This window comes from Epargyreus clarus, unplaced genomic scaffold (assembly GCF_041222505.1).
Source record: "Epargyreus clarus isolate Ecla_fem2 unplaced genomic scaffold, WU_Ecla_fem_2.2 ptg000008l, whole genome shotgun sequence".
Lineage (NCBI taxonomy): Eukaryota > Metazoa > Arthropoda > Insecta > Lepidoptera > Hesperiidae > Epargyreus > Epargyreus clarus.
Window position 1 is genome coordinate 5,316,057 of NW_027332216.1, and position 25,592 is coordinate 5,341,648.

At 34.7% G+C, this 25,592-nt stretch overlaps 2 protein-coding genes across 3 annotated transcripts in view; one reads left to right on the forward strand and one right to left on the reverse strand.

Annotated features, from left to right (window-relative positions):
* Positions 1–2,220, forward strand: part of LOC140744225 (extracellular serine/threonine protein CG31145) — a 113,239-nt gene extending 111,019 nt beyond the window's left edge. Inside the window, exon 12 of the mRNA XM_073075754.1 lies at positions 251–2,220. Within this exon, the coding sequence (XP_072931855.1) occupies positions 251–440 (190 nt within the window). The 3' untranslated portion in view covers positions 441–2,220. The remainder of the gene's footprint in view (positions 1–250) is intronic.
* Positions 1–25,259, reverse strand: part of LOC140744226 (protein snakeskin) — a 32,466-nt gene extending 7,207 nt beyond the window's left edge. The window contains exons 1-4 of one of the 2 annotated variants that reach the window (XR_012102535.1): positions 25,103–25,259; positions 16,439–16,559; positions 15,890–15,989; positions 14,687–15,027 (exon numbers count right to left, since the gene is read on the reverse strand). Coding sequence is in view for 1 of the 2 variants with exons in the window: in XM_073075755.1 (XP_072931856.1) it covers positions 14,910–15,027; positions 15,890–15,989; positions 16,439–16,559; positions 25,103–25,144 (381 nt within the window). In the remaining variant the exon portion in view is untranslated. Of the gene's footprint in view, positions 1–14,156; positions 15,028–15,889; positions 15,990–16,438; positions 16,560–25,102 lie in introns of those variants that run through there. The other variant, XM_073075755.1, reaches the window with a different exon arrangement.
* Positions 25,260–25,592: the final 333 nt, after the last annotated feature.

Consider the following 25,592-nt stretch of genomic DNA (forward strand, 5'->3'; position numbering starts at 1 on the left):
TACATAAGTATGCATACACTTTTAAATATTTTTCGACTTTTTTAACAGTTATAACAATAAATGTATGTTTTTTCCCTATTCTTTCAATTTATCCTCTCTTTAACTCCTCTCCTTAACGTTGTCTGGAAGGAATCGCTGTTTAGCGATAAGACCACCTTCTGTATTGATTAAAATGGTATGTTTTATTATGTGTTCAATTTTTGCGTACAATAAAGAATATTGTTATATATGTCTGGGTTCTATTCCCTAGATTCCACAACGGCGTCCCGCTCTCTAAAGCCCTCCGAGAATCGATGAAGGTGGACCCCGTCGCGCCCATCCTGTGGGAGCCGCACCTAGCAGCCGTCGACCGGCGGATCGTCACTGTACTCGACGCTATCAGAAAATGCATTGACAAAGCAGAAAATCCCCTACAGAATGAAGTCAACGATTTCGTATGACCACTATAAAGAGCAGGACAATTGTGATAGAGATAGAAATGTATACACGTGATGTGATAAGGGGTTGGGGCGGTGCAATCGAAAATGACTTCCTAGTCGAACTCTCTCGTATATGTGACTTAAGCAAACATAGATCTAAGTATGTAATCAATGCAATGTAACTCTTTGGTTCCATAGACTAGTTTTAAGATTTTGGTGCCAAAGATTGTCCAAATAAACGTATGAATCGTTCAGCATAATGTCATTACCATTCCAGTAAACAAATTGCGGATGAGCCATCATGTATGCCAAATATAAGGACGAGTAAATTCATTAATATTACCTATTTTACAATTCGTTTGTACAAATCAGCATGACCAACAATAGTTTTGATTGAAGCTAATGAGTATTGAAATAGTGTTAGACGTTATAGATATTTTTGTGTATATTTTGAAGTTAGCTAAAAGTCTGAAGACACGTACCTATAAGAAGTGCAAATGACTGTACATAATTATATAAATGCAATTTACTATAGTTTTAAGTTTTAGGATATCTGGTTAGAATGATTTGCTAAAGGTCTACCCACACTACCGTTCAAATTTAGTTCGCTCATTTCGGTCACGCTAAGGTATAAAAGTCGAAAACTAATTTTCTTTTAATACTTTATCAATATTATCGTCACAAATTAATTGCTATAGCAATGAATTAAATTAAAATATAGAACTGATAGAATATCTTGAAAGAAAATTACATCAATCATGACAATACTAATTAAAATTTCTTCAAAAAATGTTTGTTATTCTAATGGTAGTATATGGAGGCACGGCAGTGCGTCTGCCAAGTCTATTTTTTTACAGTTGTATAGCAGAGTGGTTGATTAAGATCTGAATGAATCATACTGAAGCGATAATGCACTAATATATTTTTTATAAGAGTGATACTAAGCATGATTATAAAAAGTGCGGCCTGAACTTGAATTACAGTGGGAAAAGACCCTAAATGTATTTTCTGTTGTGAACTCTGTTACCGTAGCTTGAAGCTCAAGAAGCACATATCATAATTAAGCGGTTTCAGCTGCATGTGATATCTTTATGTATTTATAATAATATCGACGACGTTGATGTGTTAAGTTTTGTTACTTGTTTTGAGAATTTATATAGAATTCAATCGTGTATTTTTATCCATTTGTTTTCGCTTGTTATTATTTTAATATTGCTATGTAACGAATACTCACGATATGTGGTTTTTCGCCACGATCCATTCAACTGGGTCGACATATCGGTAATAAAGAAATTTAAAAACACGCATATCGTGAGTACCCGTTACATAGTAAAATGTCTCAATTCCGCGATAGGTTTAGTCTAAAATCATATATTATTTTGATAATCTCATATGTGGTGCGTCATAGACAGCCCACTTTTAAAACGCAACGCCCTTTTGCGAATAATTTTTCGTATCACCCGTATAACGTAATATGGCGTCTATAAAACGCACCCTTACTTGTATGTAAAATTTTGCTTTTGTAATAACAAATATAGGTATCTTCCCTACGTTTATACGTATATATATAGTTATAATATTATTATATGGTTAAATTATAATTCATTATTTTATCGCGCTTGTCGGCGTGTTAATAAAATGTTCTCATTAATGTTCACAAAACTTATAATTGTTTATTTATCTCGTTATCTTTTGTAATTACTTATTAATTTATTTTATTTGTCGTAATTCTCTGTACCAGAAGCTTATTTATCTACGACAATACCTACTGTTTGAGGCTAAATGGTCGATTTATTATTATATCGTTGTAACATTCAGTAACTTCATGGGTAGTTAATATTAATAAAATGATATATGCAAACCTATAATTTATAGTGTAGCTCGATAAGTAATTTACTGGTTTTATGGGTTATGAATGGGCTGAAATATCTACACGAAACGGAATCGCGTCGTATATCGTTGTGATGTCGCGTCGTGGGAATGTACGACGCGCTCCGTAAAAATCACGACGCAATCTTAACATCCTGCCATCACGATGAAAAGAAATGGTCATCCATTTCCCAGAATTTTGGGGAATTATGTAAAATTCTTAAGAAATAACGTAAAATTGCAGCACAAATTTTCACCACATCGAGATTTTTTATGACGCGCATTTTAAATTTCCACGACGCGACATCGCAAAACTGTACGACGTCAACGTGCCGCGATACGATGCCATATCGTGTGCGTGTTTTAGTCGAATGAATATTGATGACATAATGTTCCCTATTATATGTACCCTTTTAAACTATATAAGTAGATCTACTTAATTTTAAATGTACTGGCGGTCTTATTTTCTATACTTATTTATAAAAATCACGTATTATAAATTTATGAAAACCCTTTGTAATTATTGCGGCTATAATTAATATTGTAAAGAACGTTCATTTACAATCCGATTTTTACTCTAATTTACATAGATAAATCGGACTGTGTATAAACGTACCCATAAAATGCGACTTGCCAAAGATGTACCTACTTTCTGATAACGTATAAGATGCTGTGTGGAACAGAAGTATGCGTATTTCTGTTGATTGTTAATAAATTTTAAACAAACATAACGTTTTTTATTTCATCTTTGTATTGTATGGAAGTTGCTTAAAAGCTTCATAATACCCAGGAATGTGCATGGTAATTAAGGTATTGGAGTGTATCAAAGGCACCAATAGGATTTCCTGAAATTTATTGAACAAAATTTCTTTGAATTGACCAGATAGCACTACTTTCTAGTTAGAAGGGTCATAAAGCACACGTCCCTAGAGTAGAAATCGATCCGTAATCACCTGCGATACGATATTGTTTTGATTGGAGTTGTGGAGCTCAGATGCATCAGACTTGGCGGGATAACAATATATTTAGCAAAATTTTTATACAAAAAAATAAAAAGTTCATATAAATCCTCACTTAATGTTGAGCTAAGTTTTATCTTTATATTTTTAATCATTACCTTCATATTAATTAGTAATAGGTGTGGCGTTATAAAAGGTTTACTGTATGTGTACGTGCCTAGTACAGCTCGTATCAAGTTGCACATCGCAATAAAATTGTCTTCAAGGAAGCGAATTTCATACAAAACGAATTATTTATACGCGAAACAAAAAGGGACTGGGGTCAATGTGCCGTTGACGCAAAAAGGTCACATAAAATAAAGATACAAAGATATGTCCGCCCGCCGTAAAAACGGAATATGAATAGGTATGGATATTCGCCATCACGCTTTACGACTTTACAGTCATTTTGTCGTTTATTAATATCTAAACTATCTTTTAGCGTCGTTGCGTAAATCTTATTTTATGTGTGGAGGTATGGTAATACGTAAAAAAGAAGGTAGAAAGCTACGTACTTTATTAAAAGACGGTTTCACATTGGTTTCCGCCTGGATGCACCACGCATTTTATGACTTTTAGTAGGGTTAAAGTGAATTTGAAAATGAAGTTTCTATCACTTTGGCGCCAAAAAAGACAAAAGATATAGATTAAATATAGTTATGCTGACAGTAAAAAAATAACAATGTTTTGTTTTCTTTTTTGATGACATTGAGCAAAAGAAGAGAAAGAAGAAACTTTGAAACTATAAATAATTTGATTTCATTAGTATATTCATAAAAAAAAACATAAATCTCAAAGGTATGGGAAGTCTACAAGTTGTCAAAGTTACTACAGGCAACTTTGAGAACAGGTTAACTTTCGAGCATGTACGTCAGTTTCCGCGCAATGTTTTCCTTTGGGGTTAACGAAAATTTGGGGTTAACGAAAATGATCATTATGTTACAATATCTACATGACACCATATGAGTAGTACCTAATCCTCGATATCGCCTTGGAGCTTTTTGAAATTTACTATAGGTTTGGTTTCAATTTAGTGGAAGTGATAATTTTCCATCAGCTATTAATAATGAACTACACTTTACACATACCTACTGAAATTTTGTTAAAAAAAAACAAAATACCCTGCAAATATGTATTGTATTTCACGTTGAATGCCCCATTGGGAATAAACTGGCATAAAAGAAAGCATTTTTATGCACAATAGCGCTAAATTTTAGAAAACAAGCCGGAAGATGCGGCGGGATTCGTCCAATTTGCGGACAGGTATTGTTCTCGAGCCACGCGTCGCAATCTGCCAAATTGTATATTCACGAGATCATCTCAATCCCACACGAGAATCCGTCCATGAATAACAACAGGAGAAGAAAATTTACTTCGGCTGGATTGACAATTTTCAACGCACGTCAAAACAAGCCCTATAATTATCTAAGGTAATCTAAAATATTTTAATAACAAAAACATATATAAGAATTGCGAATTTGAGCTCGCAAAATACCAACATGTTAATGTCCATTATCTTGTTTGGACTTAGATAACGACAAAGATCTATTGACAAAAGGAATGTAAGTAATGTCTGTTCTTTGAACAATAATTAGCTATACAGTAAAAATTCCCACCTTGCTATCAATACAGCATTACAGCAATTCTGCTCTAAAGCTAATTGCTCTCCAACAATATCAGGTCTGAGTATTCTGGACCTGGAATATCCTAAATTCATGATCTATCGATGTCTTTGAAGCATGCTATTGTCATGACATTAATTTGTAATTTCAGGAAGCTGAGAACAATACGCCGAAGCGTCAATAGCTCGCTGGCCAAGTGAATCGCGGTGGCAGTGGCCGCTACATGGGCCGGTGATAAATAGCACACAAACAATAGCGGGAGCTTCTGCTATACACGCATAAATCATTTTACTAATCGTTTTACTAACGCGACCTGTATTGCATAGACATGCGGTACATCGTTTAGGCCTCGGCTATTACCCATTTCACATTGGAGGTTAGTTCTTTTTATTTAAGCATAAAGTTTAAATCGACATTATTGAGATTTTATGCTCAGGAGATATTCATAAAAATCGCAGCTTAATTTTAAATTTAAATTATTATTAAATAGGAATGAATTAAAAGAGAATTAGCATTGTCTACGCTTACAAACAATAAACAAGCCCCATCAATAGCTCACAGTCCAAGTGAATCGCAGTGCCAGTAGCCGCGGGCCGGTGATAAATTGCGCAGAAACAATAGCGCATAGCGTATAGCGGCTATACACGCATAAATCAGCCGTTTACTAACGCGGCCCATGTTGTATGGACAACCAACAACGGTTAGGCTTTGACGTGACGCTGAATTTGGAATAGTGCTCTTTTTGTAACAATACAACCAGGAACTTTTATGTAAAAACGCTTGGATTACAACTATGATATATTAACTATACGTATAACTATATTAATGCATTTTTATTTTCAATATTTGGGATATTTTTTCTTTCGATTAGATTTGCTACACAAAACAAGGTAACATCAGTTAATGTCATAAATGATATTCATACATATTTATTCGAGTTGGTAGTAAATTTACAAAACTTTTCTAGGTTATTATTACTAGTGCACCGGCACCACGGATATCATATAATATCAGGATCTAGACTATCCCAATTACTAATTACAAAAGTATTATAATTTTATTGGTAATCATCACTACAAGTTTGCTTAAAAATAACATTTTGCTACAATAAATCCATTCTATTATTGTAAAACCGACATAAGAGAAAGGACATTGTTGACATGTCACTCGCCACGTATCTCCTATTTGTAAAAAATATATCAATTCAATAGCTCCTGTAAAAAATAATTGCCTGGCTATATTTCATATAACGTAACAAAGAGCTTAGAAAATTGACCTTCATACGCCAGTAGCAAACGAAAGTAATAAAAAATAGTATTAGAAAGACAAACTTGAAAAAAAAAATATATCATGTATTAGGTAACATTTACTTGGTCACTTCAAATCAGTGTTTTTCTTGTGTCACTCATAATGTAATAAATACATGCATATCTGATTTTTTTTCATATAGGTGTAGCAGACGAGCAAGCAGTCCACCTGATGGTAAGTGGCTACTGCCGCCCATGGACATCTGTAATCAACCCCAGATAGGATTTGATAATCCTACCTGAAATCGGCCACTGATGCGCCACTACCCCTGAGGACTAAGCTGGAACACCTCGAAAGTCTGTCTCCCTTACCACATCCTTCAAAACGGAACACAGCAGCGCCTAACAAACTTATATTAAATGGTTTATTGTTTTCGTATGGAGAACTACTAGTTCTATAAATTATATTAAAAATAAATTTTAACCTGGATTATAACTGATCAAACATTCCCTTTTCATTTATTTTAAATATAAAAGATCTTAATTTGTTTTTATAGTACGACTTAAACCACTCGCTAAACTCAATAAGAAACAGTATAACATTTCTAATATTGGATACGAAAGCTTAACTTTATTTTATTCTGAACATGTAAAACGTTTGAATAAAGACACCTATAATAATTCCGTAATAGCATATGAATAGTCAGCGAGCACGAGTTAGCTGAAGTTAGCATCTGATTCTGATACTAACTCTTTATGATATGCTAGGAAGTAGCCCAGTTCGACAGTTTGCACTTGCTTGCACTCGGAAACGTGGAACGGATAGCTACTAGGTTTAACACTTGTTACATGTAGTACACATGTATATGTCTATGGTAGTCAGAAAACCAGAGTTTAAAGTTTATCTTTCGTTCCATTAATAATTTTTGACGCTAAATGTAATCATCATTTTTATTCTTAAATCAAAAAGCACGGTATGCGTTCCCAAATTCTGTATTATTTACGACAAAGTATGTGTTGCTTCATTAACTAATATTATTGTTCAAAACTTTGTAGCGAAATTACAATTATTTTCACGGCTTTTAGTGCTTTGTGGCGGCAGAACACGAAAAATAGAAACAAATTACCAATCTACTATTCAATTTTTGCTTATAAAACAAAAGATGGTAAGCAATTGAATTAAGTACAATTGTCGAAACAACATCAAACCAAGTTTGGTATTAAATAAATTTCTCTTCATTACGATAATGAACATTAATTAGAACTGTATCAAAAATAAAGCGGGCCTGTAATAGGGTTGTGTTGTGCGAAGTCCAAATCAGCAAATTGTAGGTAACTCCGAACAACTGTCGTCGAGTTTCACGATAATTCCCTTCGCTCACTCCCGATGGCGCCCTTCAATTATTAAAATATTCCTTTAATATAGCTCTTTCATCCAAAGAAATCCTTGAGACGGTAATGTTGTTCTTAATTAGAAAATCAGATTTATTTTGTTATGAGAAAGCTTTGTTTGAACAAGAAATAAGTGCAATCGTTTTATTGTTTTGTTTTAAAGTTTAGTTTTTAATTTCAATTATCTTGTTTCTTCGTACCTTAAGTAAAGTTAATTAAAATTCTTGAAATTTCGTTCTGTTATTTACTAATTCCAAATTTAGGTTACTTACTTTGAAGTTAATGATGATATCTGCTTGGATAGAAAAGAAATCTTGTAGAAGTGGCGTCTATGACTTATATTATTGGTATCTCGTAAGAAAGCTACGGACCTTCAAGTATTTCGATAGAAAGTTGCATAGTTGCCTTGCATATTAATAAACTGAACATTTTTTCTTCTATCAAAAACGTTACTAATCAACTCTTGTGGCATCTTAACTATTAGACGGAAAAATTTGAGTAGTCATCAAAACCTCATCAACGTAATCTTTTTATACTGATTGAAATTTAATTGGGTTGGTGTATCTTATACCTATGTATTTTTGTACGTGGTTAGGAAACATATGTCTGCCGAACTGAATCCCATATAAATATCGGATCACAAAATTGAAACTGCGGTTTTTTGGGCTATAAATAATTAAGCGGCTCGATTTGTAGATTTATGGTTATTAAAGATGACTTGTGGAGATAGCACGCAGCCACGAGTTTCATTTGTATGGAAATGTGTGCCTCCTGAATGAATTTGCAATTAAGTTTACCTAGAAATGTATCCCTGGTTCTGTTTTAGATCAAACTATTGAATGTATCTTGTAACTATTGTTAGATCTTTAATAATATAGAATTGTAGACCGCTTCATTTAAATGTTTTTGTTAAAAATTCATGGAATACCCTGATCTAAAGTCATCATTTTTAATCATAGAACCTTATTAGCTTATTGCCATATTGTTTAAAATTTGCCAAATTTTCCAACTTACTCCTAAGAGACAATAAAAATCTTGTAGCTTAGTTTATCTGGACAGGAGATAGGAGATGCTAACACAAAACCTTAAAATTTAAAAGTACTATTTTAACACACTCACAGGAAATTGAGAAATATGAAATTTTATGGTTATCAAACCTAAGCTCGAACGTAAGCTTATAGATGGCCGGTGTAAATGATGAGGCTGGCTTAAAGTTATGCCTCTGAAAGTTACTCCTAAAACTATGAAGCATGTCGTGCAAGTACGTAGGCAATTTTAATTTTATGTTAGCTCAGTTTAAGCTTTAATGTCATGATCGGCTTATTGGAGGATTTTCCAAATTGTCCAAACAATTTGTTAAACACAAGTAAAGTATAGATCCAAGATGCTATATTAATACAGTCGTTGTTTTAGGAATACATAATAGTTAGCTAAAATTCTTAAAAGCTTTCATTTTCTTTTAAAAATCTAAATGATTGCACTATATAAATATTAACAAAATAATTCCTATTATTCCAAGAATGGATATACCTACTTTAAAAGTCGTACCTTCACAGTACAGAAAGATATGCAAATATTTTGTGCTCAAAATCAAAATGTAAACTAGATATTTCCGTTGTATATCGATGACGCTGAATGGTTCGCATTGGTAGCATTTTAAATGTTACAGGTAAGATAATTTGTGAAATTCTATTTCTAATTATGTGTTGCTTCATTAACTAATATTATTGTTCAAAACTTTGTAGCGAAATTACAATTATTTTCACGGCAAGCAAGTGCAAGAAATTCTATTTCACAAATTATCTTTTATAATTTGTGAAATTCTATTTCACAAATTAAAAAAGCAAAAATATTAATGAATAATGTTTTTCATTAAAACATCATCAACCCATTAGTGTTCCACTGCCTGACATCACTCAGAATGAAAAGGATTAGGTAAAGTCCACTGCGCTGGCCAAGTGCGAATTGGTAGACTTCACATACTTTTGAGAACTGTTTTTTATGATTTCTTAGGCATGCAGGTTTCCTCGCGATGGTTTTCTTCACCGTTTAAGCAAGCGATAATTAATTTTTAATACCCACTTATATACACATTACTTCCAAAAATGAGAGATGCGTGCCTGGTTTGTGAATCGAACCTCGGACCCCTCGAGCGAGCGGCCATTTCTTAACCACTAGGCTATCACTATTTCTGCTTGCGCTTCATTATTAAATATATCTTGTATATATTTCATTAAAAGCGAAAAGTCAGAAAGTCAGTATACAAGATTTGTTCCAGAAATAATGGCATCGATTGTAGAGAGTAGAGTTTGAATGCGAACAATCTACGCGATCCGGGTATAGAATCCGACACTAAAACACACACATTAGTCATACTAAATAAGTCTTTAGAGGTAGTAGGTAAAGCAACTGATTGCAATTTTTTTATAAGAAATTTCACTTTTCAATTTTTATAAGAAAAGTGATATAGGAATATGGAACAAAATATGTGACGTAAATGTTACAAGTAGTACAACTTAAGAGCAGTTTGTCCAAATCTAAATGTTATAATTTGCCCGTGTGTTAGTAAATCCCAAGACGGTACAGTCGGTCAAAGATGGGTCACCAATGTTTGGATTTCATCGCGGGATAGCTCGGCAAAGTTTGCACATTTCCGCCAAAGGTATAGATGCAATTCACTTGATTGCATTGATTACGTATTTACTTTACTATTAGTATGTCCAATGAGATTGTTTATTATTCTCTCTAACTGTGAAACCTTTTACAGAAACGAGTAGTTTCGGTAAGGATTTACTAAATTGAAAAATTTATTCCTTAGATGATTATTTTCTAATGGCTATTATATAGATCGTAAAAATAGCTCATCATATAAATTAAGATTTTTTTATACCAATAGCTAATTTTAGCAGAAAATAAATTTCTTTCGTTCAGTGTCGTATTGTACAATAGATACCTACTTCAATCAAATATATTGTGTCTACGACGTAGGTGTGCTTATGTCTAGACTGTAGGTAAAACGAAGCTAAAGAAATATTATTAATATATCCTGTCAGCGCTTAAGACATACCTACGCCTTAAAAATAAATAAAGAAATCTAGACATAACTTTTTCAACAAGCTTCAATTTCTTAAAATATATAAAAATGTTTCAACTTATTGACTTCACTTTTATAAAATTACTTATAATATACGCTCTTTTATATAGACTTTTATAATAAATATTTCGCTAAAAGTGTCCCTATTTCAAAATCCGCCCCGAGCATATGAAAACCGCAAAACAGGCTCAAAGGCGCGTCATAAATATTAATACACACTAAGGATCATACGTAAAAGGTAATATGTATATCGTAATAAAATACTAGTGTCATAGGTTTTTTATAAAATGTCAGTTACAAAAGTAAAGGAATATCATCGTTTATATTAGTTATCGAAAAGATACATATACTTATTATGATTTGGAGACATACTTTTTCGAGGCGTTCCAGCATGATCTAGTCATGATAGGCTCTTTGCTCTGTTGCTGTTCCTTATTTAGTGTCATGAATTACACAGACGCTCTGTCTTACTTTTTTTTAACATCATGAAGTAGTGGTTCAATCCTGGTAATTCGGATTCAAATCGCTGACCGTAGCAAGTCGCCAAAAATTACAATCGCCAATCGCGATGCGGCGATTCCAAAAACTTAACTCATATTAGTAATCATGATTACAAATTTTAGCATTACTATGAAAAAATACTTTATTTTAAATTAACAATTTTTTGTTCTTGTATCATAAAAGGCGTGACAAATTAAATAGCGTTTTTTAGCTATTTCCGTCATAATACCTAATATAATTTACTTCTTAGCCAACATCTAATTAATAATGAATAAAACATTACAACAGGAATATAACACTAAAAAAATGGATTCATTTTTAAGTTCTGCCCCTTTTTAAATCATGATTGATGCCTATTTAGTTACTAAATCAATTATTTCACGAATTTTAATCCTTTAAGCCTTTTAATTTTTACGAGAATCTGTGAAATTGTTTGTCTTCACTTAACACATGGTTCCACATATGAGCGGCTCTAGTATCGCTTTAATATTTATCAGTCGGTAGTCCCAGGTGATCTAGCAAGCGACGGGCGGAGACAGCAGGCATTACCGTCTCATTACCGGATGACAGCGGTAATTATACCCTGATCTATTATTACAACTACGAAGCTTAGCGTACCAATGCTCGTACCAGCTCTGTGATGATAGTTACGTATTCATGGGCAAGTTGCATCCAAAAATAGTTTAATTAAAAATATTTGATAAGTTTTTGTACAGTTTATTAATATTTGCATTTTTGTTTTATGCGAGATATGCAGTTTGCCATATCTGCGTAAAGGAATTCACAATGCAAAAATATGTGAACTATTTTTTTACATTTGTGTTTTTCGTTTATTAGTACGACTGTACAATAAAATTTAAGCTATTTTTAATATGAATACATTTTACATGAATAAATAATGTAATTCCGCCAAGTATACGAAGTATACAAATACTACTTTTTGCTCGCGGCTTCGCCCGCGCTTAAAAGAAAATAATGTAACATACTAACATATATAAAACTGTAAATTCGTACCCTCAACTTTGCTAAAGATGATCACTTGATCAAATGCATAGTTTACGATTCAATCCTTACTAATATCGAATAAATAATAGATGTTTTGGGTCCAAAAGATCGATTCTGCGATTAATCGATCTTAGATCGCCATCCCTAGTTCCCGTGGGATTTCCGGGATATAAACTATCCTACGAGTATGTCCTTTCTCGGGTCTCAGACTATAATTGTACAAAATTTCATTCAAATCGGTTCAGTGGCTTAGGCGTGAAGAAGAGACAACCAGACAGACAGACAGAGCTACTTTCGGATTTATAATATTAGTAAGGATGAAGAGGATAAAAGTCACTTCGCAACTGACAACGAGACAGAAACTAACAGAATTGCTACTCGTACGTGTGTAATGTGTGCTAACCTTTACTCATCTTGTCAATTCAATGCACTTAGACCGGCCAAAGGCAGCATCAGCACGTCTTTGCACAAGGATCTTCAATACATTAGCCTTGTGTATTTCCTACAGCTCGGAATAATTAATTAGTTGCAATCAGATTGCTTCGGCGCCATCAGCCTAATTGCGTTCGTCTGTCTATCGCAAACAAAGGCTATTTCCGTAACCAGCCTGCCTAAACCTTTACCCTTTACACAATCAAACAGTGGTTGCATTTAGCCAGGTTGCTTTAATCTATGTTTCATTAGCATTTATTTTTAAATAATGTACCTCTTAGCAAAATGCTAGTGAAAAAATGTGATGAGATAGACATTTAAGTATGTTATTTATATAACGCACAAATCTCGACACCACAGTATAGAGGAGGAGGAAACCAACCCTTAGATTTAGTACGGGAATACCATAACATAATGTAAGTAATATTTTTTTCTTTGAATTTATTAAATAAGGTACCTACTGTAGATTTTTCAATATTTCTAACAAAAAAAAAACAAATACTTACCTTCATAGAACTTACTTCAAAATTAGTATTTTTTTACACAAACTCTAAACTCCTATATTAGTGATGGAATATCAAAAGAATTGCCGTAGTTTTCATACTTTAAATTTTACGTTTCTCGCTTCAATAGTTTGGACTCTGAGATGATGAATCAGGAGACAAGGTTAAGTATAGATAATTTTGGCAGTATAGCGTCTCTACATTTTAGGTTCACGGATGTCTTGAAGCAGGGAATGTCTGATATCAATGCGTTGTAACTTTAATCCCTTAGGATATGTGTAGCATTGCTGTCCGGTGTGCAACCCATTTGATATTACATAGTAACAACCTCCAAGAACATTCGTAATCGTCCTCAAGTACAGGGTTCTGCGTTGGTCCTTCGGGACAGCAAAGCTACACATACATACACGCATACACACATAGATACACATGCATCGTTTTTCCGAATGACTGACCTGGAACCCTGTACCCTTCATCATCATCATCAACCCATTACTGTCCCACTGCTGGGCACGGGTCTCCTCTCAGAATGAGAAGGATTAGGCCATAGTCCACCGCGCTGGCCAAGTGCGTATTGGTAGACTTCACATACTTTTAAGATTTTTTATAAATCTCTCAGGTATGCAGGTTTCCTCACGATGTTTTCCTTCATCGGTTAAGCAAGTGATAATTAATTTCTAATACGCACATAAATTTGAAAATCAGAGGTGCGGGGCCTGGGATTTGAATCTCGGACCCCTCGATCGAGAGGCCGCGTTTCTTAACCACTAGGCTATCACTGCTGGCCCTTAGTATAAGATTTTACGTTTTTAAAAAAATGACTGTTTTTGTATTTGTTTACGTATTTCCCATACATTTCCATCAATTCTGACACAGTCCGCTAGGGGCGCTGACTTGCTGCTTTCAGCGCTTTTATATTAATGTAACTACATTTATTGGTTCTATAAGTAATTTCATATGACACATTACAAGAAATTGATCAATTTTATGTTTAGACTTGCGTACCTACTTTATGAAAAAGCAATAACCAAAAAATATAATATTACGTCGCTGATGTAGACAATAAAACAAATCTAAAATTATTACAGTTTTATTCAATAGTCAAAACGTGTAAGTATAAAAATGCAAATGAATATATTATTACACTGTAAGTTTAACTGTGTAAAATACAAACTGCAAATACAAGTAGTAAGTATATATTTATCATTTTGATAATATTAAACATTAACTCTATACTACAATATTATTGAATATCAAAATATTAATGCATTTTTCTTTGTAATTTGAGAATTGTAAAGTAGTATAAAATATTTGCATTTATACGATTATCGACTAGGAATATCTTTTGCGTAAACTTAACTTTAACAGAACTTGTTCAACATCAAAAATTAACTTAAACATAACAATGTGGACGATTTTATGAAGTAAAAAAAATATTTTAATTGTATGAATAGACTATATTTTTGGTTCTGTAATCTGGAATGGACAATTTAAATAAGTAAATGATCTTAGCCTAATGAGGTACCTACAATGTCCACTTTGTGTGTCCTTAACGTAACGAAGCGATGGTTTAACTTAACTTTGTTAATAAATATTTTCGAAACAACTACTAATCTATGGAGACAACATGTAAAAGTCAAAAACTTCACAATAATTTAAGATAGGTACTATTAAAACTTTAAAGTTATTCAGTTTTGATACAGTGGTGTATGCTGAAGTCTTAAATATATTATTTTCTAAAAAAGCTTCACATAAACCTACAAAATTGTTGAAAGCAGTTTCATTTGACCGCCTTCTGTCAAAAGTTCAAGACTGGTACAGCGCCATCTAGCCGCCGCGTTGTGTCAACACGGCGTCGATGAGCAGAACAGCGCCGTTGATGATTGCAAGAGATGCCTTCGCCAAGTTTTTGTCTCGGAACTCGCTCTTACCGCTGTTCTGGAATCTGGATACATTGAAATGTAAGTTTTATTATTATCAACCCATTATTGTCCCACTGCTAGGCACAGATCTCCTCTTAGAATGAGAAGGATTAGGCCATAGTCCACCGCTAGCCAAGTGTAGCCTATTGGTAGAATTCCCACACCTTTGAGATTATCCTTATCCTTACTAATATTATAAATCCGAAAGTAACTCTGTCTGTCTGTCTGTCTGTCTGTCTGGTTGTCTTTTCTTCACGCCTAAACCACTGAACCGATTTTAATGAAATTTTGTACAAAGATAGTCTGAGACCCCAGAAAGGACATAGGATAGTTTTTATTCCGGAAATCCCACGGGAACTAGGGATGGCGATATAAGATCGATTAATCGGAGAATCGATCTTTTGAACCCAAAACATCGATTATTTTAATCGATATTAGTAAGGACTGAATCGTAAACTATGCATTTGATCAAGTGATGATCTTTAGCAAAGTTGATGTCCATGAGTCCACGAAGGTTTCAGAGTTGGTACGACCAATTTTCGCCAGATGGCGCTACTGGTATTCCAATGAAAGTACGAATTTTCAGTTTTATGTATGTTATAATGTCATATTATTTTCTTTTAAACGCGGGCGAAGCCGCGGGCAAAAACTAATTTTCTATAAATCTCTAACCTTCCTTCTTTCCTTCACCGTTTAAGCTAATGATAATAAATTTCTAATATGCACATCATTTTGAAAAATCAGAGATGCGTGAGATTTGAACCTCGGACCCCTCGATCGAAAGGCCGAGTTTCTTAACCACTATGCTATTACTGAAATTGTAAGCTTAAATTGTATTCAATACAACTAAAAATGTAAAATTAATTTAAGATAAGTCTTAAGTACCTGTCGATTAGCACAGCACCGCTCGCCACAAACAGCGCCACGCCGACAAGAGAGTAGAAGATGTCAATGCGTTTGTGGGCAGGAGTCTGCATAAGGTATCCTGGAAAACAATTAATGCATGTAATTTATTAATTGAAACAGGGCAATCCCCATCTGGAGCAGGGAGCTGCTTAACCGTACCTAAGTAGCCAGATTTTATGCGCGTTTCCGTGCTTCGGAATAAACGTTAAGCTTACAATCTTAGTTACTACTACTGGGTAGTGTAATCAAACCATGTCGGAACTTTATGAAAAGTGAAAATATTCGGGTAGTCGCTAAACAGTATCCCCCTAACCGTAATCCAATTCATATTGAACTAGCCTAGTAACAAATGCTAATGCCGGAAAGTACATTTTCCCGCCCTTTTTGCTTAGATAATTGATATCTATCAATAACTCAAATTATCTACGTTTTATGGACGTATGTACCTACCTACTTTATTATAACTTCCGGGCACACCTAGCGAGTTGTTATGATCATATTATACTCGTAGCTTTGAAATGAACTCACCAGCGGCAGCTCCCGCGAAGATAATGAGGTAGCCAACGAAGGTCCCGGTGACCAGCATCCCTGGATCGGCGCCAGCGTTGTAGCTGTGGTAGTGGAGAGCGACGCACGAGCATGTCAGCGCCTGGAAAGTAATATATAAAATATATTGATAACATTGTATGAAGCTAATCGTAATACCGATGGTTCATAAATATTTTGGTAGAACCCTTGTGGTACGACTCCGGCGGCACCACCGTCACACCTATTTCTGCCTCATAACAGCAGTGTTAAACGCTACTGTGTTCTGATTTGAAGGATGTTGTAAGATAGACATACTTATCCGAGGCGTTCCAGCTTAGTCCTCAGTATTAGCGGAGTATCTGTGGCCGACCTCAGGTAGGAATATCTAATCCTATCTGGCGTTGATTACAGATGTCCATGGGCGGCAGTGCCACTTACACATACTTACTCGTACTTATTTAGGCATAATGCATATGTATAAAATATGTATATTATTTATTTATCCTTAATGTATTATATTGTTTATTTATTTAACACCTGCCGCAACATCTCTCCAATCACCAAAGGTTGACTGGTAGATAATGCCATTAGGCATTAAGTCTGCCCTGTTGTAATATAACTTTGTGTTAGTTTTACAATAAATAAATAAATAAATAAATAATAAAAATCTTCCTCTATTAACACGTTAGCTGCGGAACGCGGCTTAAAACACCTCGTCCATGTCTGGTCGTTATAGCGGTAAGAAAAAACTTTAACTTCTCTGTGGTGCGAGAGGCATAACTTCCGTCTGGTTCAGTGTAGGAGAGTGATAACTATATGTTTGTGATGTGCTACTGATTCCTAGTTCTATGGTACACCAACCTAATGTCGGGTTTGTTAGACCTCGTACCGCACTGAACAAATAATAATGCTAACACAGTGCGGAACGAGGTTGGGAACGCCTCGTTTCCCCACGCACCTCGTACCGCACCCCACGCTAGCTTCACGTGGTTAGTGTTGTGCAACGCAGTCGAGGCTGCGTAGCGACGAAGTAGGACCGCTGTCTTTATGTTGAAAATTATCATGTCGAAACGTTGCCGAAAAAAGTTGATCATGGAGGAAGATGAAGAAAAACCGGTTGAAAAATCTGAGCCAGAATCAGAATACAGGAAGATATTTCAAAAACAGGTAAGTCACAAATATACTCTGTCTAGGTGAAAGTCCAGTAGTGAGACTTGGCAGGCAAGGCGTATATAGTAAGAAATTACATTATAGATAATTACGTTTCCTGTTATGGTTCAAACAAAAGTTAAGTAGCTACATTATTGATATAGGAAACGTAGGCAAAATCGTTACCGAGTATTCCGATTACTCTTTACCCTAATCTACTCGCTCCTACTTTTCAGAATCCACTGCAAAGAAAGCACATCATCTCGATAAGGGTCCAAAGAAGAAGAGATGTGTCGGATGCTACGAAAAACTCCGCACATTCTTGACATGTCGTGAGGCAGACAAAAAAAACAAAAAAAAAATCTCACGGAATGCACTGTTTGCAAAAAACCTTATTGTCTGAAATGTTTCAATGAAAAACATCCATAACTTTTCCCCTTTTTGTATTCATTCTGTCCATAACGTTGATAAATAAAAACAATAAAATAAAATCGATATTTATTTTCCCATCACTAAATTATATGGAAACCTGCCATTTTTCAGTGCGGTCCGAGGTGCATTAGACCCACATTTTATTTTACCCATAGAATCTAAAGTAACGAATTTAACCAAGGGCGGCGGCAGTTTTAGGTTAATCAACTCATTGTTAATAATAATCAAGACAAAAGCCGTCGATTTTGTCTTATTTGGCGCCAAAAAAAGGATTTTAGTCTCCTTCGGGCGGTGGGATTTAACACGCCTCGTGCCGCCACAATGTCGGATATAGGACGAGGTTTAAAACAACTCGTAACGCAGTAATGGAAAGTACAGAAAAATCTGTGCCGCAGGGAACGTGTTAAAAAACGTAAACATATGGTAGAATATAGACACCGTCTGTTTACATTTACATATATGACATCATTATTGAGGCATGGACGAATGCGAATAGTTTCTAGGTCAATGCATCAAGCGAAAAAATTCTTATCCAATTAGGGTATCTACATACATACGTATGAAAGCCGAAATAAAACCGAGAGGCTGATAATATGAATGGAATAAGGATATACAGAAGGCTAAAGCCGGATCTACGTTATTAAACGTGAAACGGGTAAATGTATAATCGCTAACAGTTATGTCTCGTTTCTAAATCGTTACGTTTTTACGTAAAAATGTTGTCTTACCGATTTTGTAGTGGAATTAACTCTATAGGTACAATTGTTTTTGTACAGCTATCATTCACGAATATGTGACGTACTAATTATGATGATTAATTTGATTCTACAGTCAAGAGGTTTAAAATTCAATAATACATGAGTAAATGAATCGTCGAATTCCTGTGATTATATTGTCACTCATTATATATAACATTTTATATATATAGATTATCATGTTTGTCACAATGTTTGTCACCCTATATGCGTGATGCGCACAAGCAAATAAGTATTCATATCATAATATAAATCCAGTTGGTGCGTTGACGTAACCGTGGTCATTCAACGTTTAAGTCACTCGCTGACTGAATAGGAAGGGTGATGTCATAAAACCGGTATAAAATGCAGGTCGCGCTTTACCGAGGTCAGCTGGCCACGGGACCTTGGGTTATGTTAATACCAACTTTTGACGAGCACTCCCGTCGAGCTCCGTTAGCAACCCTATGTGTAGTTTTTTTTTTTAAACGAGGATCCTAAATATTCTCAAAGTAAAAAATATATTACCCTCTTTTAAGTTCTTTGCTTATTTATGCAGTTCCCGTTTTGATTTTTATGACCGTATCAAAACTAAAACATTAAAAGCGGTTTTTATTTTTTTATTTTACTCGATTATGAAGGGCAATGTTCTTGGACCGTGTGTTTGAATGTACATATATCTCATCATTTGGCACGCCGTAAAGCCCAAACAGGTATTCCCAGAGCGCTATGACATCGGGCTCTTCAAAAAAGGTGCAAAAAGAGCGCACCTTCAAAGCCGGCGGTGCATTGGCGACTCCTCTGGTGTTGCAAATGTTCATAGGCGACGTTGACTACTTTCCATCAGGTATCACGTCCGCTTTATCGTTAAGCTCATATATAAAAAAAAAGCTTTCGAGTCGTCTTAATTGTGGAAGGACATAGGCTTTATTCTTAAGCAGTCGGGTTTCTATGGTTTTACTAAGTAGTCCTATAATTTTACTACGCAAATAAACAAATTAGCTTAACAATGCCTTTGGACATACTTTTCCGAGGCGTTCAGCTTAGTCCTCAGAGGATGGCGGCGCATCTGTGGTCGAACTCAGGTAGGAATACCTAATCCTCTTTGAGATTGATTATAGATGTCCGTGGGCGGCAGTAGCCACTTACCAATCAGGTGGACTGCATGGTCGTCTGCTACTCTTATATTATAAAATAGGCGGCATCGTTTATTCCTTAACAATGTCGTTCTAAAAGCGCAATCATAAGTGCATCAGGAAAAAAATGTTCGAAATTTCTGTTTTTTATAATATTAACTTACCCAAATCCTAAGTTCTCACACGATAGTTTTACTAATCAATATCGACCGCTTATTAATATATAAAATTTATTTTTGTTTTTATAAACATTGATCATGCAATGCGAGTCATGTCGGTTAAGGTCGCTGTACCACTCATGGTCTCACCTACTCGAATACCAACACCCAACGGTATTAGGCAACTTTGTTACAAGGATTGAATCGCAAATCGATTGCGGTTTTACACCTGCCTTTGCGAATTTTTAGCATAACATTGAAATAGTTTTACGCTACTTGTATATACTTGTACCTATAGCATGTACATGTGTATGTGTGTACAAGGAGGTACAAGTATGTATAATGTATAGGTACCTACAGGTAGTATACAAAAATAAAAGTAAACGCAATAAAGACATTGTTCCACAAAGAAAACCTACTAAGACATTCAAAGGAGAGAGTTGTCTTGAAAATATTGTTTGAGCAGTATTTTTGTAAAAATGTTTATCGGTCGTGGTTTGTGCATGTGTGTAATCTATATTTAAAAGCTTCCTACACTAATATGTACATTGTAGGTACATATAGATATTCTTCGTAATGTGGCCACAAACCACACCTATGTTACCTTATCAGCAGTATCACCCCTCAGTATACAATTTGGGTATTTGATAACGCATACATTCCGTTGAAACATTTTAGCTTAGGCATCAGAGTTAGCAACCAGTCTGTATAACTTTAAGTTTTGTTATGATAGTGGCAGGTGTCCATGAGCGTGTCCCTGTAGTTCCGGGACCAGAATAGGGCTACGGTATCCCCTGCCTGCCGTAAGAGGCGACTAAAAGGGCGCTTCCGGGGTTGCGGAGGGCAAGAGTGGGAGCTCGAACCGCCCGGCCAGCAATCCCGGGATGGACGGCGGTATGTGTGGTCGCATACCGTCGTGAACACCAGATGGTGTGGTGAGTTTCAAGCTCACCTGGGTGGAGCCCGACGGGACAACGCGCCATGTGGACTCCGGTTGCGTTCCTTTGGAGATCCCGGAGTCCTCTACGCAGCGCCGAGGACGGCCACCGGGGGGGTTTTAGTGCGGTAAGAATCCCACATAACCCCGTGCCACTCCCACGGCATAGGGTACCTTTTGAAGGTTTCCCCCTCGTCAACAAAAAGAAAAAAAACGGTGTCCATGAGCGGAAATAGCCACTTAAAATGATCTCAGCTAAATATGTACGCTAATTGTAATACCGCTTCATCTATTTCAAAGATACATATTATTGTAAGCTTAGCAATTCGCTAATTACTTCAGGACAATTCTCTAGTGATCTCATTGTATCGAAACGAACAATTAATTTATTAGTCATTATGTAGATTATTTATGTACTCGATTAATTGTTTTTTATGTCGCTCATGCGTTGTAGGTGTGGCGGTTAACAATAGATAGCGTTTTGCTAATCACACTATAGGTTCATTTTAAAGCTTTTATATCAAATAATATCTATGCGAATGCGAAGAACTTAAATATAAAAATTATCAGTAAAATATTTATTTATTAAATATTTTAGTAAGTTTTTGTGGTTAATGAATCAACTAAAAATTACGTTTTATGTATAGAATTTTAAAGTCATATAAGGTTATTTTTATACATCAAATATTATCAAGAGTTATTATACCAAAGTATTACAATTGGTAGTACTATCATCTACTACCAATTGCTTACAAAACCTTTCAGCTTATAAGCGAAAAGACTGTATAAACAGTGTTCATCTACAAATTTAGATCAGAAGGTACCAGCGTGATGTAAACACACTCGGGGTCATGCACTCGCCTTGACAAGGCGATTGTAACAACAATCAACAAACAATAATCAATTAAAGTAAACAAATCAGAATAGAATTCGACATTCGTAAATACATACTCGTACGTACATATCAAAGACTTGGATTTTTTTCTATTATATATTAATATCATATCTTACTTAAAAGTATGGTATCTTACTTAAAAGTATGGTATCGTTTGACAAAATAAAATTATTTATTACTACATTAATATTGCACACTACCAACCAAAGTTTTAATTTAAGCTAGCCATAAGGTCAGGCTTACATACTCGCCGAGTACAGACCAATAGGCGCTTTTTTCGGATGTCGTAGATATTTTCTGGGTAAAAAGTAGCCAATGTACGTGTACAATAGATGCTTGAGTTAAATGCTTAATCATTGGTTCCATAGTTTTAAAAATTATTCGGTATAAGTACTTATTTATTTATTTGCTTAAAAATTAAATTTTACATATTGCTTTTTCATATGTGTATCACTATCTTGTATTCACGTTTTTTTAAACCCAAAGATTTACCTATCTGTAAAAATACTAGAGATAAACGATCACTTGAAAACTATTTTTAGAGTTGGCGTGAAGTTTGTGTAAATCACAAAATAGTAACTCCTAATAGTTTTTTAAATCAGTTACTTCAATTAGTTAAATACGGGTTATAGAGGCTAAATGGTTAATGAGTAATAACATAGCTAACAACAATGTTGTCATGTTACAAGTACACAGTAGCAGCGACTCATTTACAACCAGTTTCATAATTATAAAACATCTACTTTATATGGAGCTGGTTAGAAAGCGCGACAATCTGCAGGAATTACTTAGCACGATATGGAGTCACTGGTCATTCAAGTGACTAAGATGGCATATGATTAGCCGTCGGATTGTCGAAGATTAGAATTAGTAAAGGAAAACGTAGGAAGAGACCGGAAGTGACTCGTTGTTTTGTAGGTCTGCATGGTTAGGTGTGCTACCTCCATTACAAGATTATTGTGGGCGTTGCCGTCTTCCACAGCGATAAGCTTATAGTCCGCGTAAAACTGCTAGTCCGCTCTGAATATAGAAATGTATCGCGTCGCCATAGCAAATTGTATGACTACACCTGCTCGCAACAACTTCAGAGCGCACTAGCATTTTGGCGCGGGCTATAGATACATATATTCTGGTTCATATTCAAAAAATTGGCATGGTGTAAAAGTGATTGATAGGATTTGTTTACCAAATTGTGGGATCATAGTTACGTACATGTGGAATGAAATTCCTTTCGAGTTATTCCCGGACTGCTATCACATGGGACTCTTCAAGGAATGTTCAAAAAAGCAAGTAGTCAGTGAATTTACTTTACGTCAAGTTACCTGTCTAACTTATTTATCGTTAAAATATATTTGCAATATTTTATGGGACCTCATAGATTTTACAAATGTTTTGTGCAAATAAATAAAGCTTAAGGTTTTTCTCTATACTCAAAGAACTTACTTATCGGGTAATTTTGAAATTACCTAACCGATTTTAATTAATCTTTTATCACGCGAAAGAAGACAACTTCATACGAAGTAACATACCTCGTACTATATATAACTTGTGTCCCTAAGGTATTAAGGATCTCTCACGTAAAATTTTCCATGCTGGTTGTGTACCTACATGAACGGAATTGATGGGTAGGTAAGTTTGTTTTTAGATAAAAAAGAATTATCGAAAGTAATCCGTGAATATAGCAGATAAAACACGTGTCGAATCCACGATGTGTGACATGAAGCCCTTCTTTAATTTTTAAATTATTGAAGCTACTTGACCGCCAGAAATATTATCAAAGCATTGATAGCTAGGTACTAATCCTGTGTGAGAATTGAATGATAACACGTTGTAATGACCATAAATTACGAATACGTGCCTTCATATCTTGATCTAGTCATGTAGATAAGTAATTGGAACAAAGTGTTGACCAGACCATAAAACACCGTCTAATCTTGTACTAAACCCACGATTAATGATACTAGTTCATATATTATCTACTTATGTATTGAGAAGTATGTTTTGCAAAACTTATAATAAAGATAATCGCCAGAAATCGTAATGAAGAAATAACCATTAATAACTACTTCTCAAGCATCTTAAAATTTAGAGTTAACTAATGATTTGATTGTGACTAATCCATTCGTGTTTGAGTTATATCTATTATTGGTAATAAAATCGATGATACATTACATTCGAAAAACAGACATTATATCTTAAAGTTATCAGATATTACATCAGTTCTTCGAAAAACAGACATGCCCTTTAGAATATCAGTATTTCATTTTTTTATTTGTTTTATAACTCATTGTGAGTATCAACAGCCTACACATTTTATACGTGTTTTTATAATATGTATTGTGATTTGCATTATGACACACGTACTACTTGGAAATATATATTTTTATATCACGGCGTGCGTAAATTGACGTTTTACGCACGCTTCGCGTGCGCAAAACCCCCATTTCCGACCCCGTAATATAAAATTTTATACAACACGCGGACGAAAAATGTTTTTCTGACTCGTGTGATTGCAGTCCTCGCCTGCGGCTCGGCCTGCAAACTCACACTTGTCAGAAAAAAAATTTTCGTCCTCGTATTGTAATGTACTATTTTATTACAATGGAAATATAAACAAGGTTAAATGACGAAATGAACTTAAATGAATCATTTTGTTTATCTTTGGTACAAATAGTAATAAATGCAGTTAGTAGTTGGTATGTACTTTTTTATGAAAGCGATAAAACAGTTTTTACCGATAAAACATTTATATCAGTAAAGTCAATGCTCGCTTTCCACGCTATTTTTACCACTACCATGTTGCGTTATATTAAGGTACCTACTAGTTAGTTTTTATTGAAACTTCTTATTTTATGCGTGATTTTTTATGTAAATAACACAGTACATGATGTTGATAGATATCATCATTAAAAATATATTTAAAAAATAAAAACATGTGTTCACAAAGGTGCGTGGTTATGTTGCATGCTCAATATATTTCGGAAAATTGGTTTCATTCTTTAAGTTCCGCGTTAAAATTTAATTATAAGTTTTTCTTTATAATGTACAGTAAAAGAATAATATATTGAGTGGTTATGGAGTACAATATGAAGAAAATAACATACTTTAACGCACACCTGCCACAACAAAATGCGTCGTATTTTGGATCGCAATCCGGCCGTTGCAAAACAATAACATTCAACTTGGCAGAATATTAGCGTTTACCTTGCTAAAAAAAACTTACCAGCTCCAAAAACTTGACAATAGACAATCTGCTAATCGCCATTTCTCACTTATTATTTCCAAAATACAACACGAATTTTTTGTTTACACCGGCGACGCACTGGCGGCTCGGGTGGGGTTACACTGAGACTGCGCGCGCATCGTAAAATTGTAAGCGATGACGAAGAATGAGATCATAGCTGGTGGGGCCACGATAGCTTGGTTTGGGACGCAGGACCTGTTTAGTACGTAATACAAGAAATTAAATGACAATGACAATTGGTTTGTAAATTTGTTTGAGATTTGCATATTTTTGATATTGCATGATTTAGTTTTAAATGGATAGTGCTTGTAAATAACAAAACACACTTACGTTTCTCCAAAATGTGAAGGTTATGAATAATTGGTGGATGACGCTACTCTTCGAGGTCTTTTGGTAATCGAGGTTTTAAAGGCCTCGATTACCTATAGGTATAGAGTTACAATATTTATTTCGTGTGTAATAAGTAGAG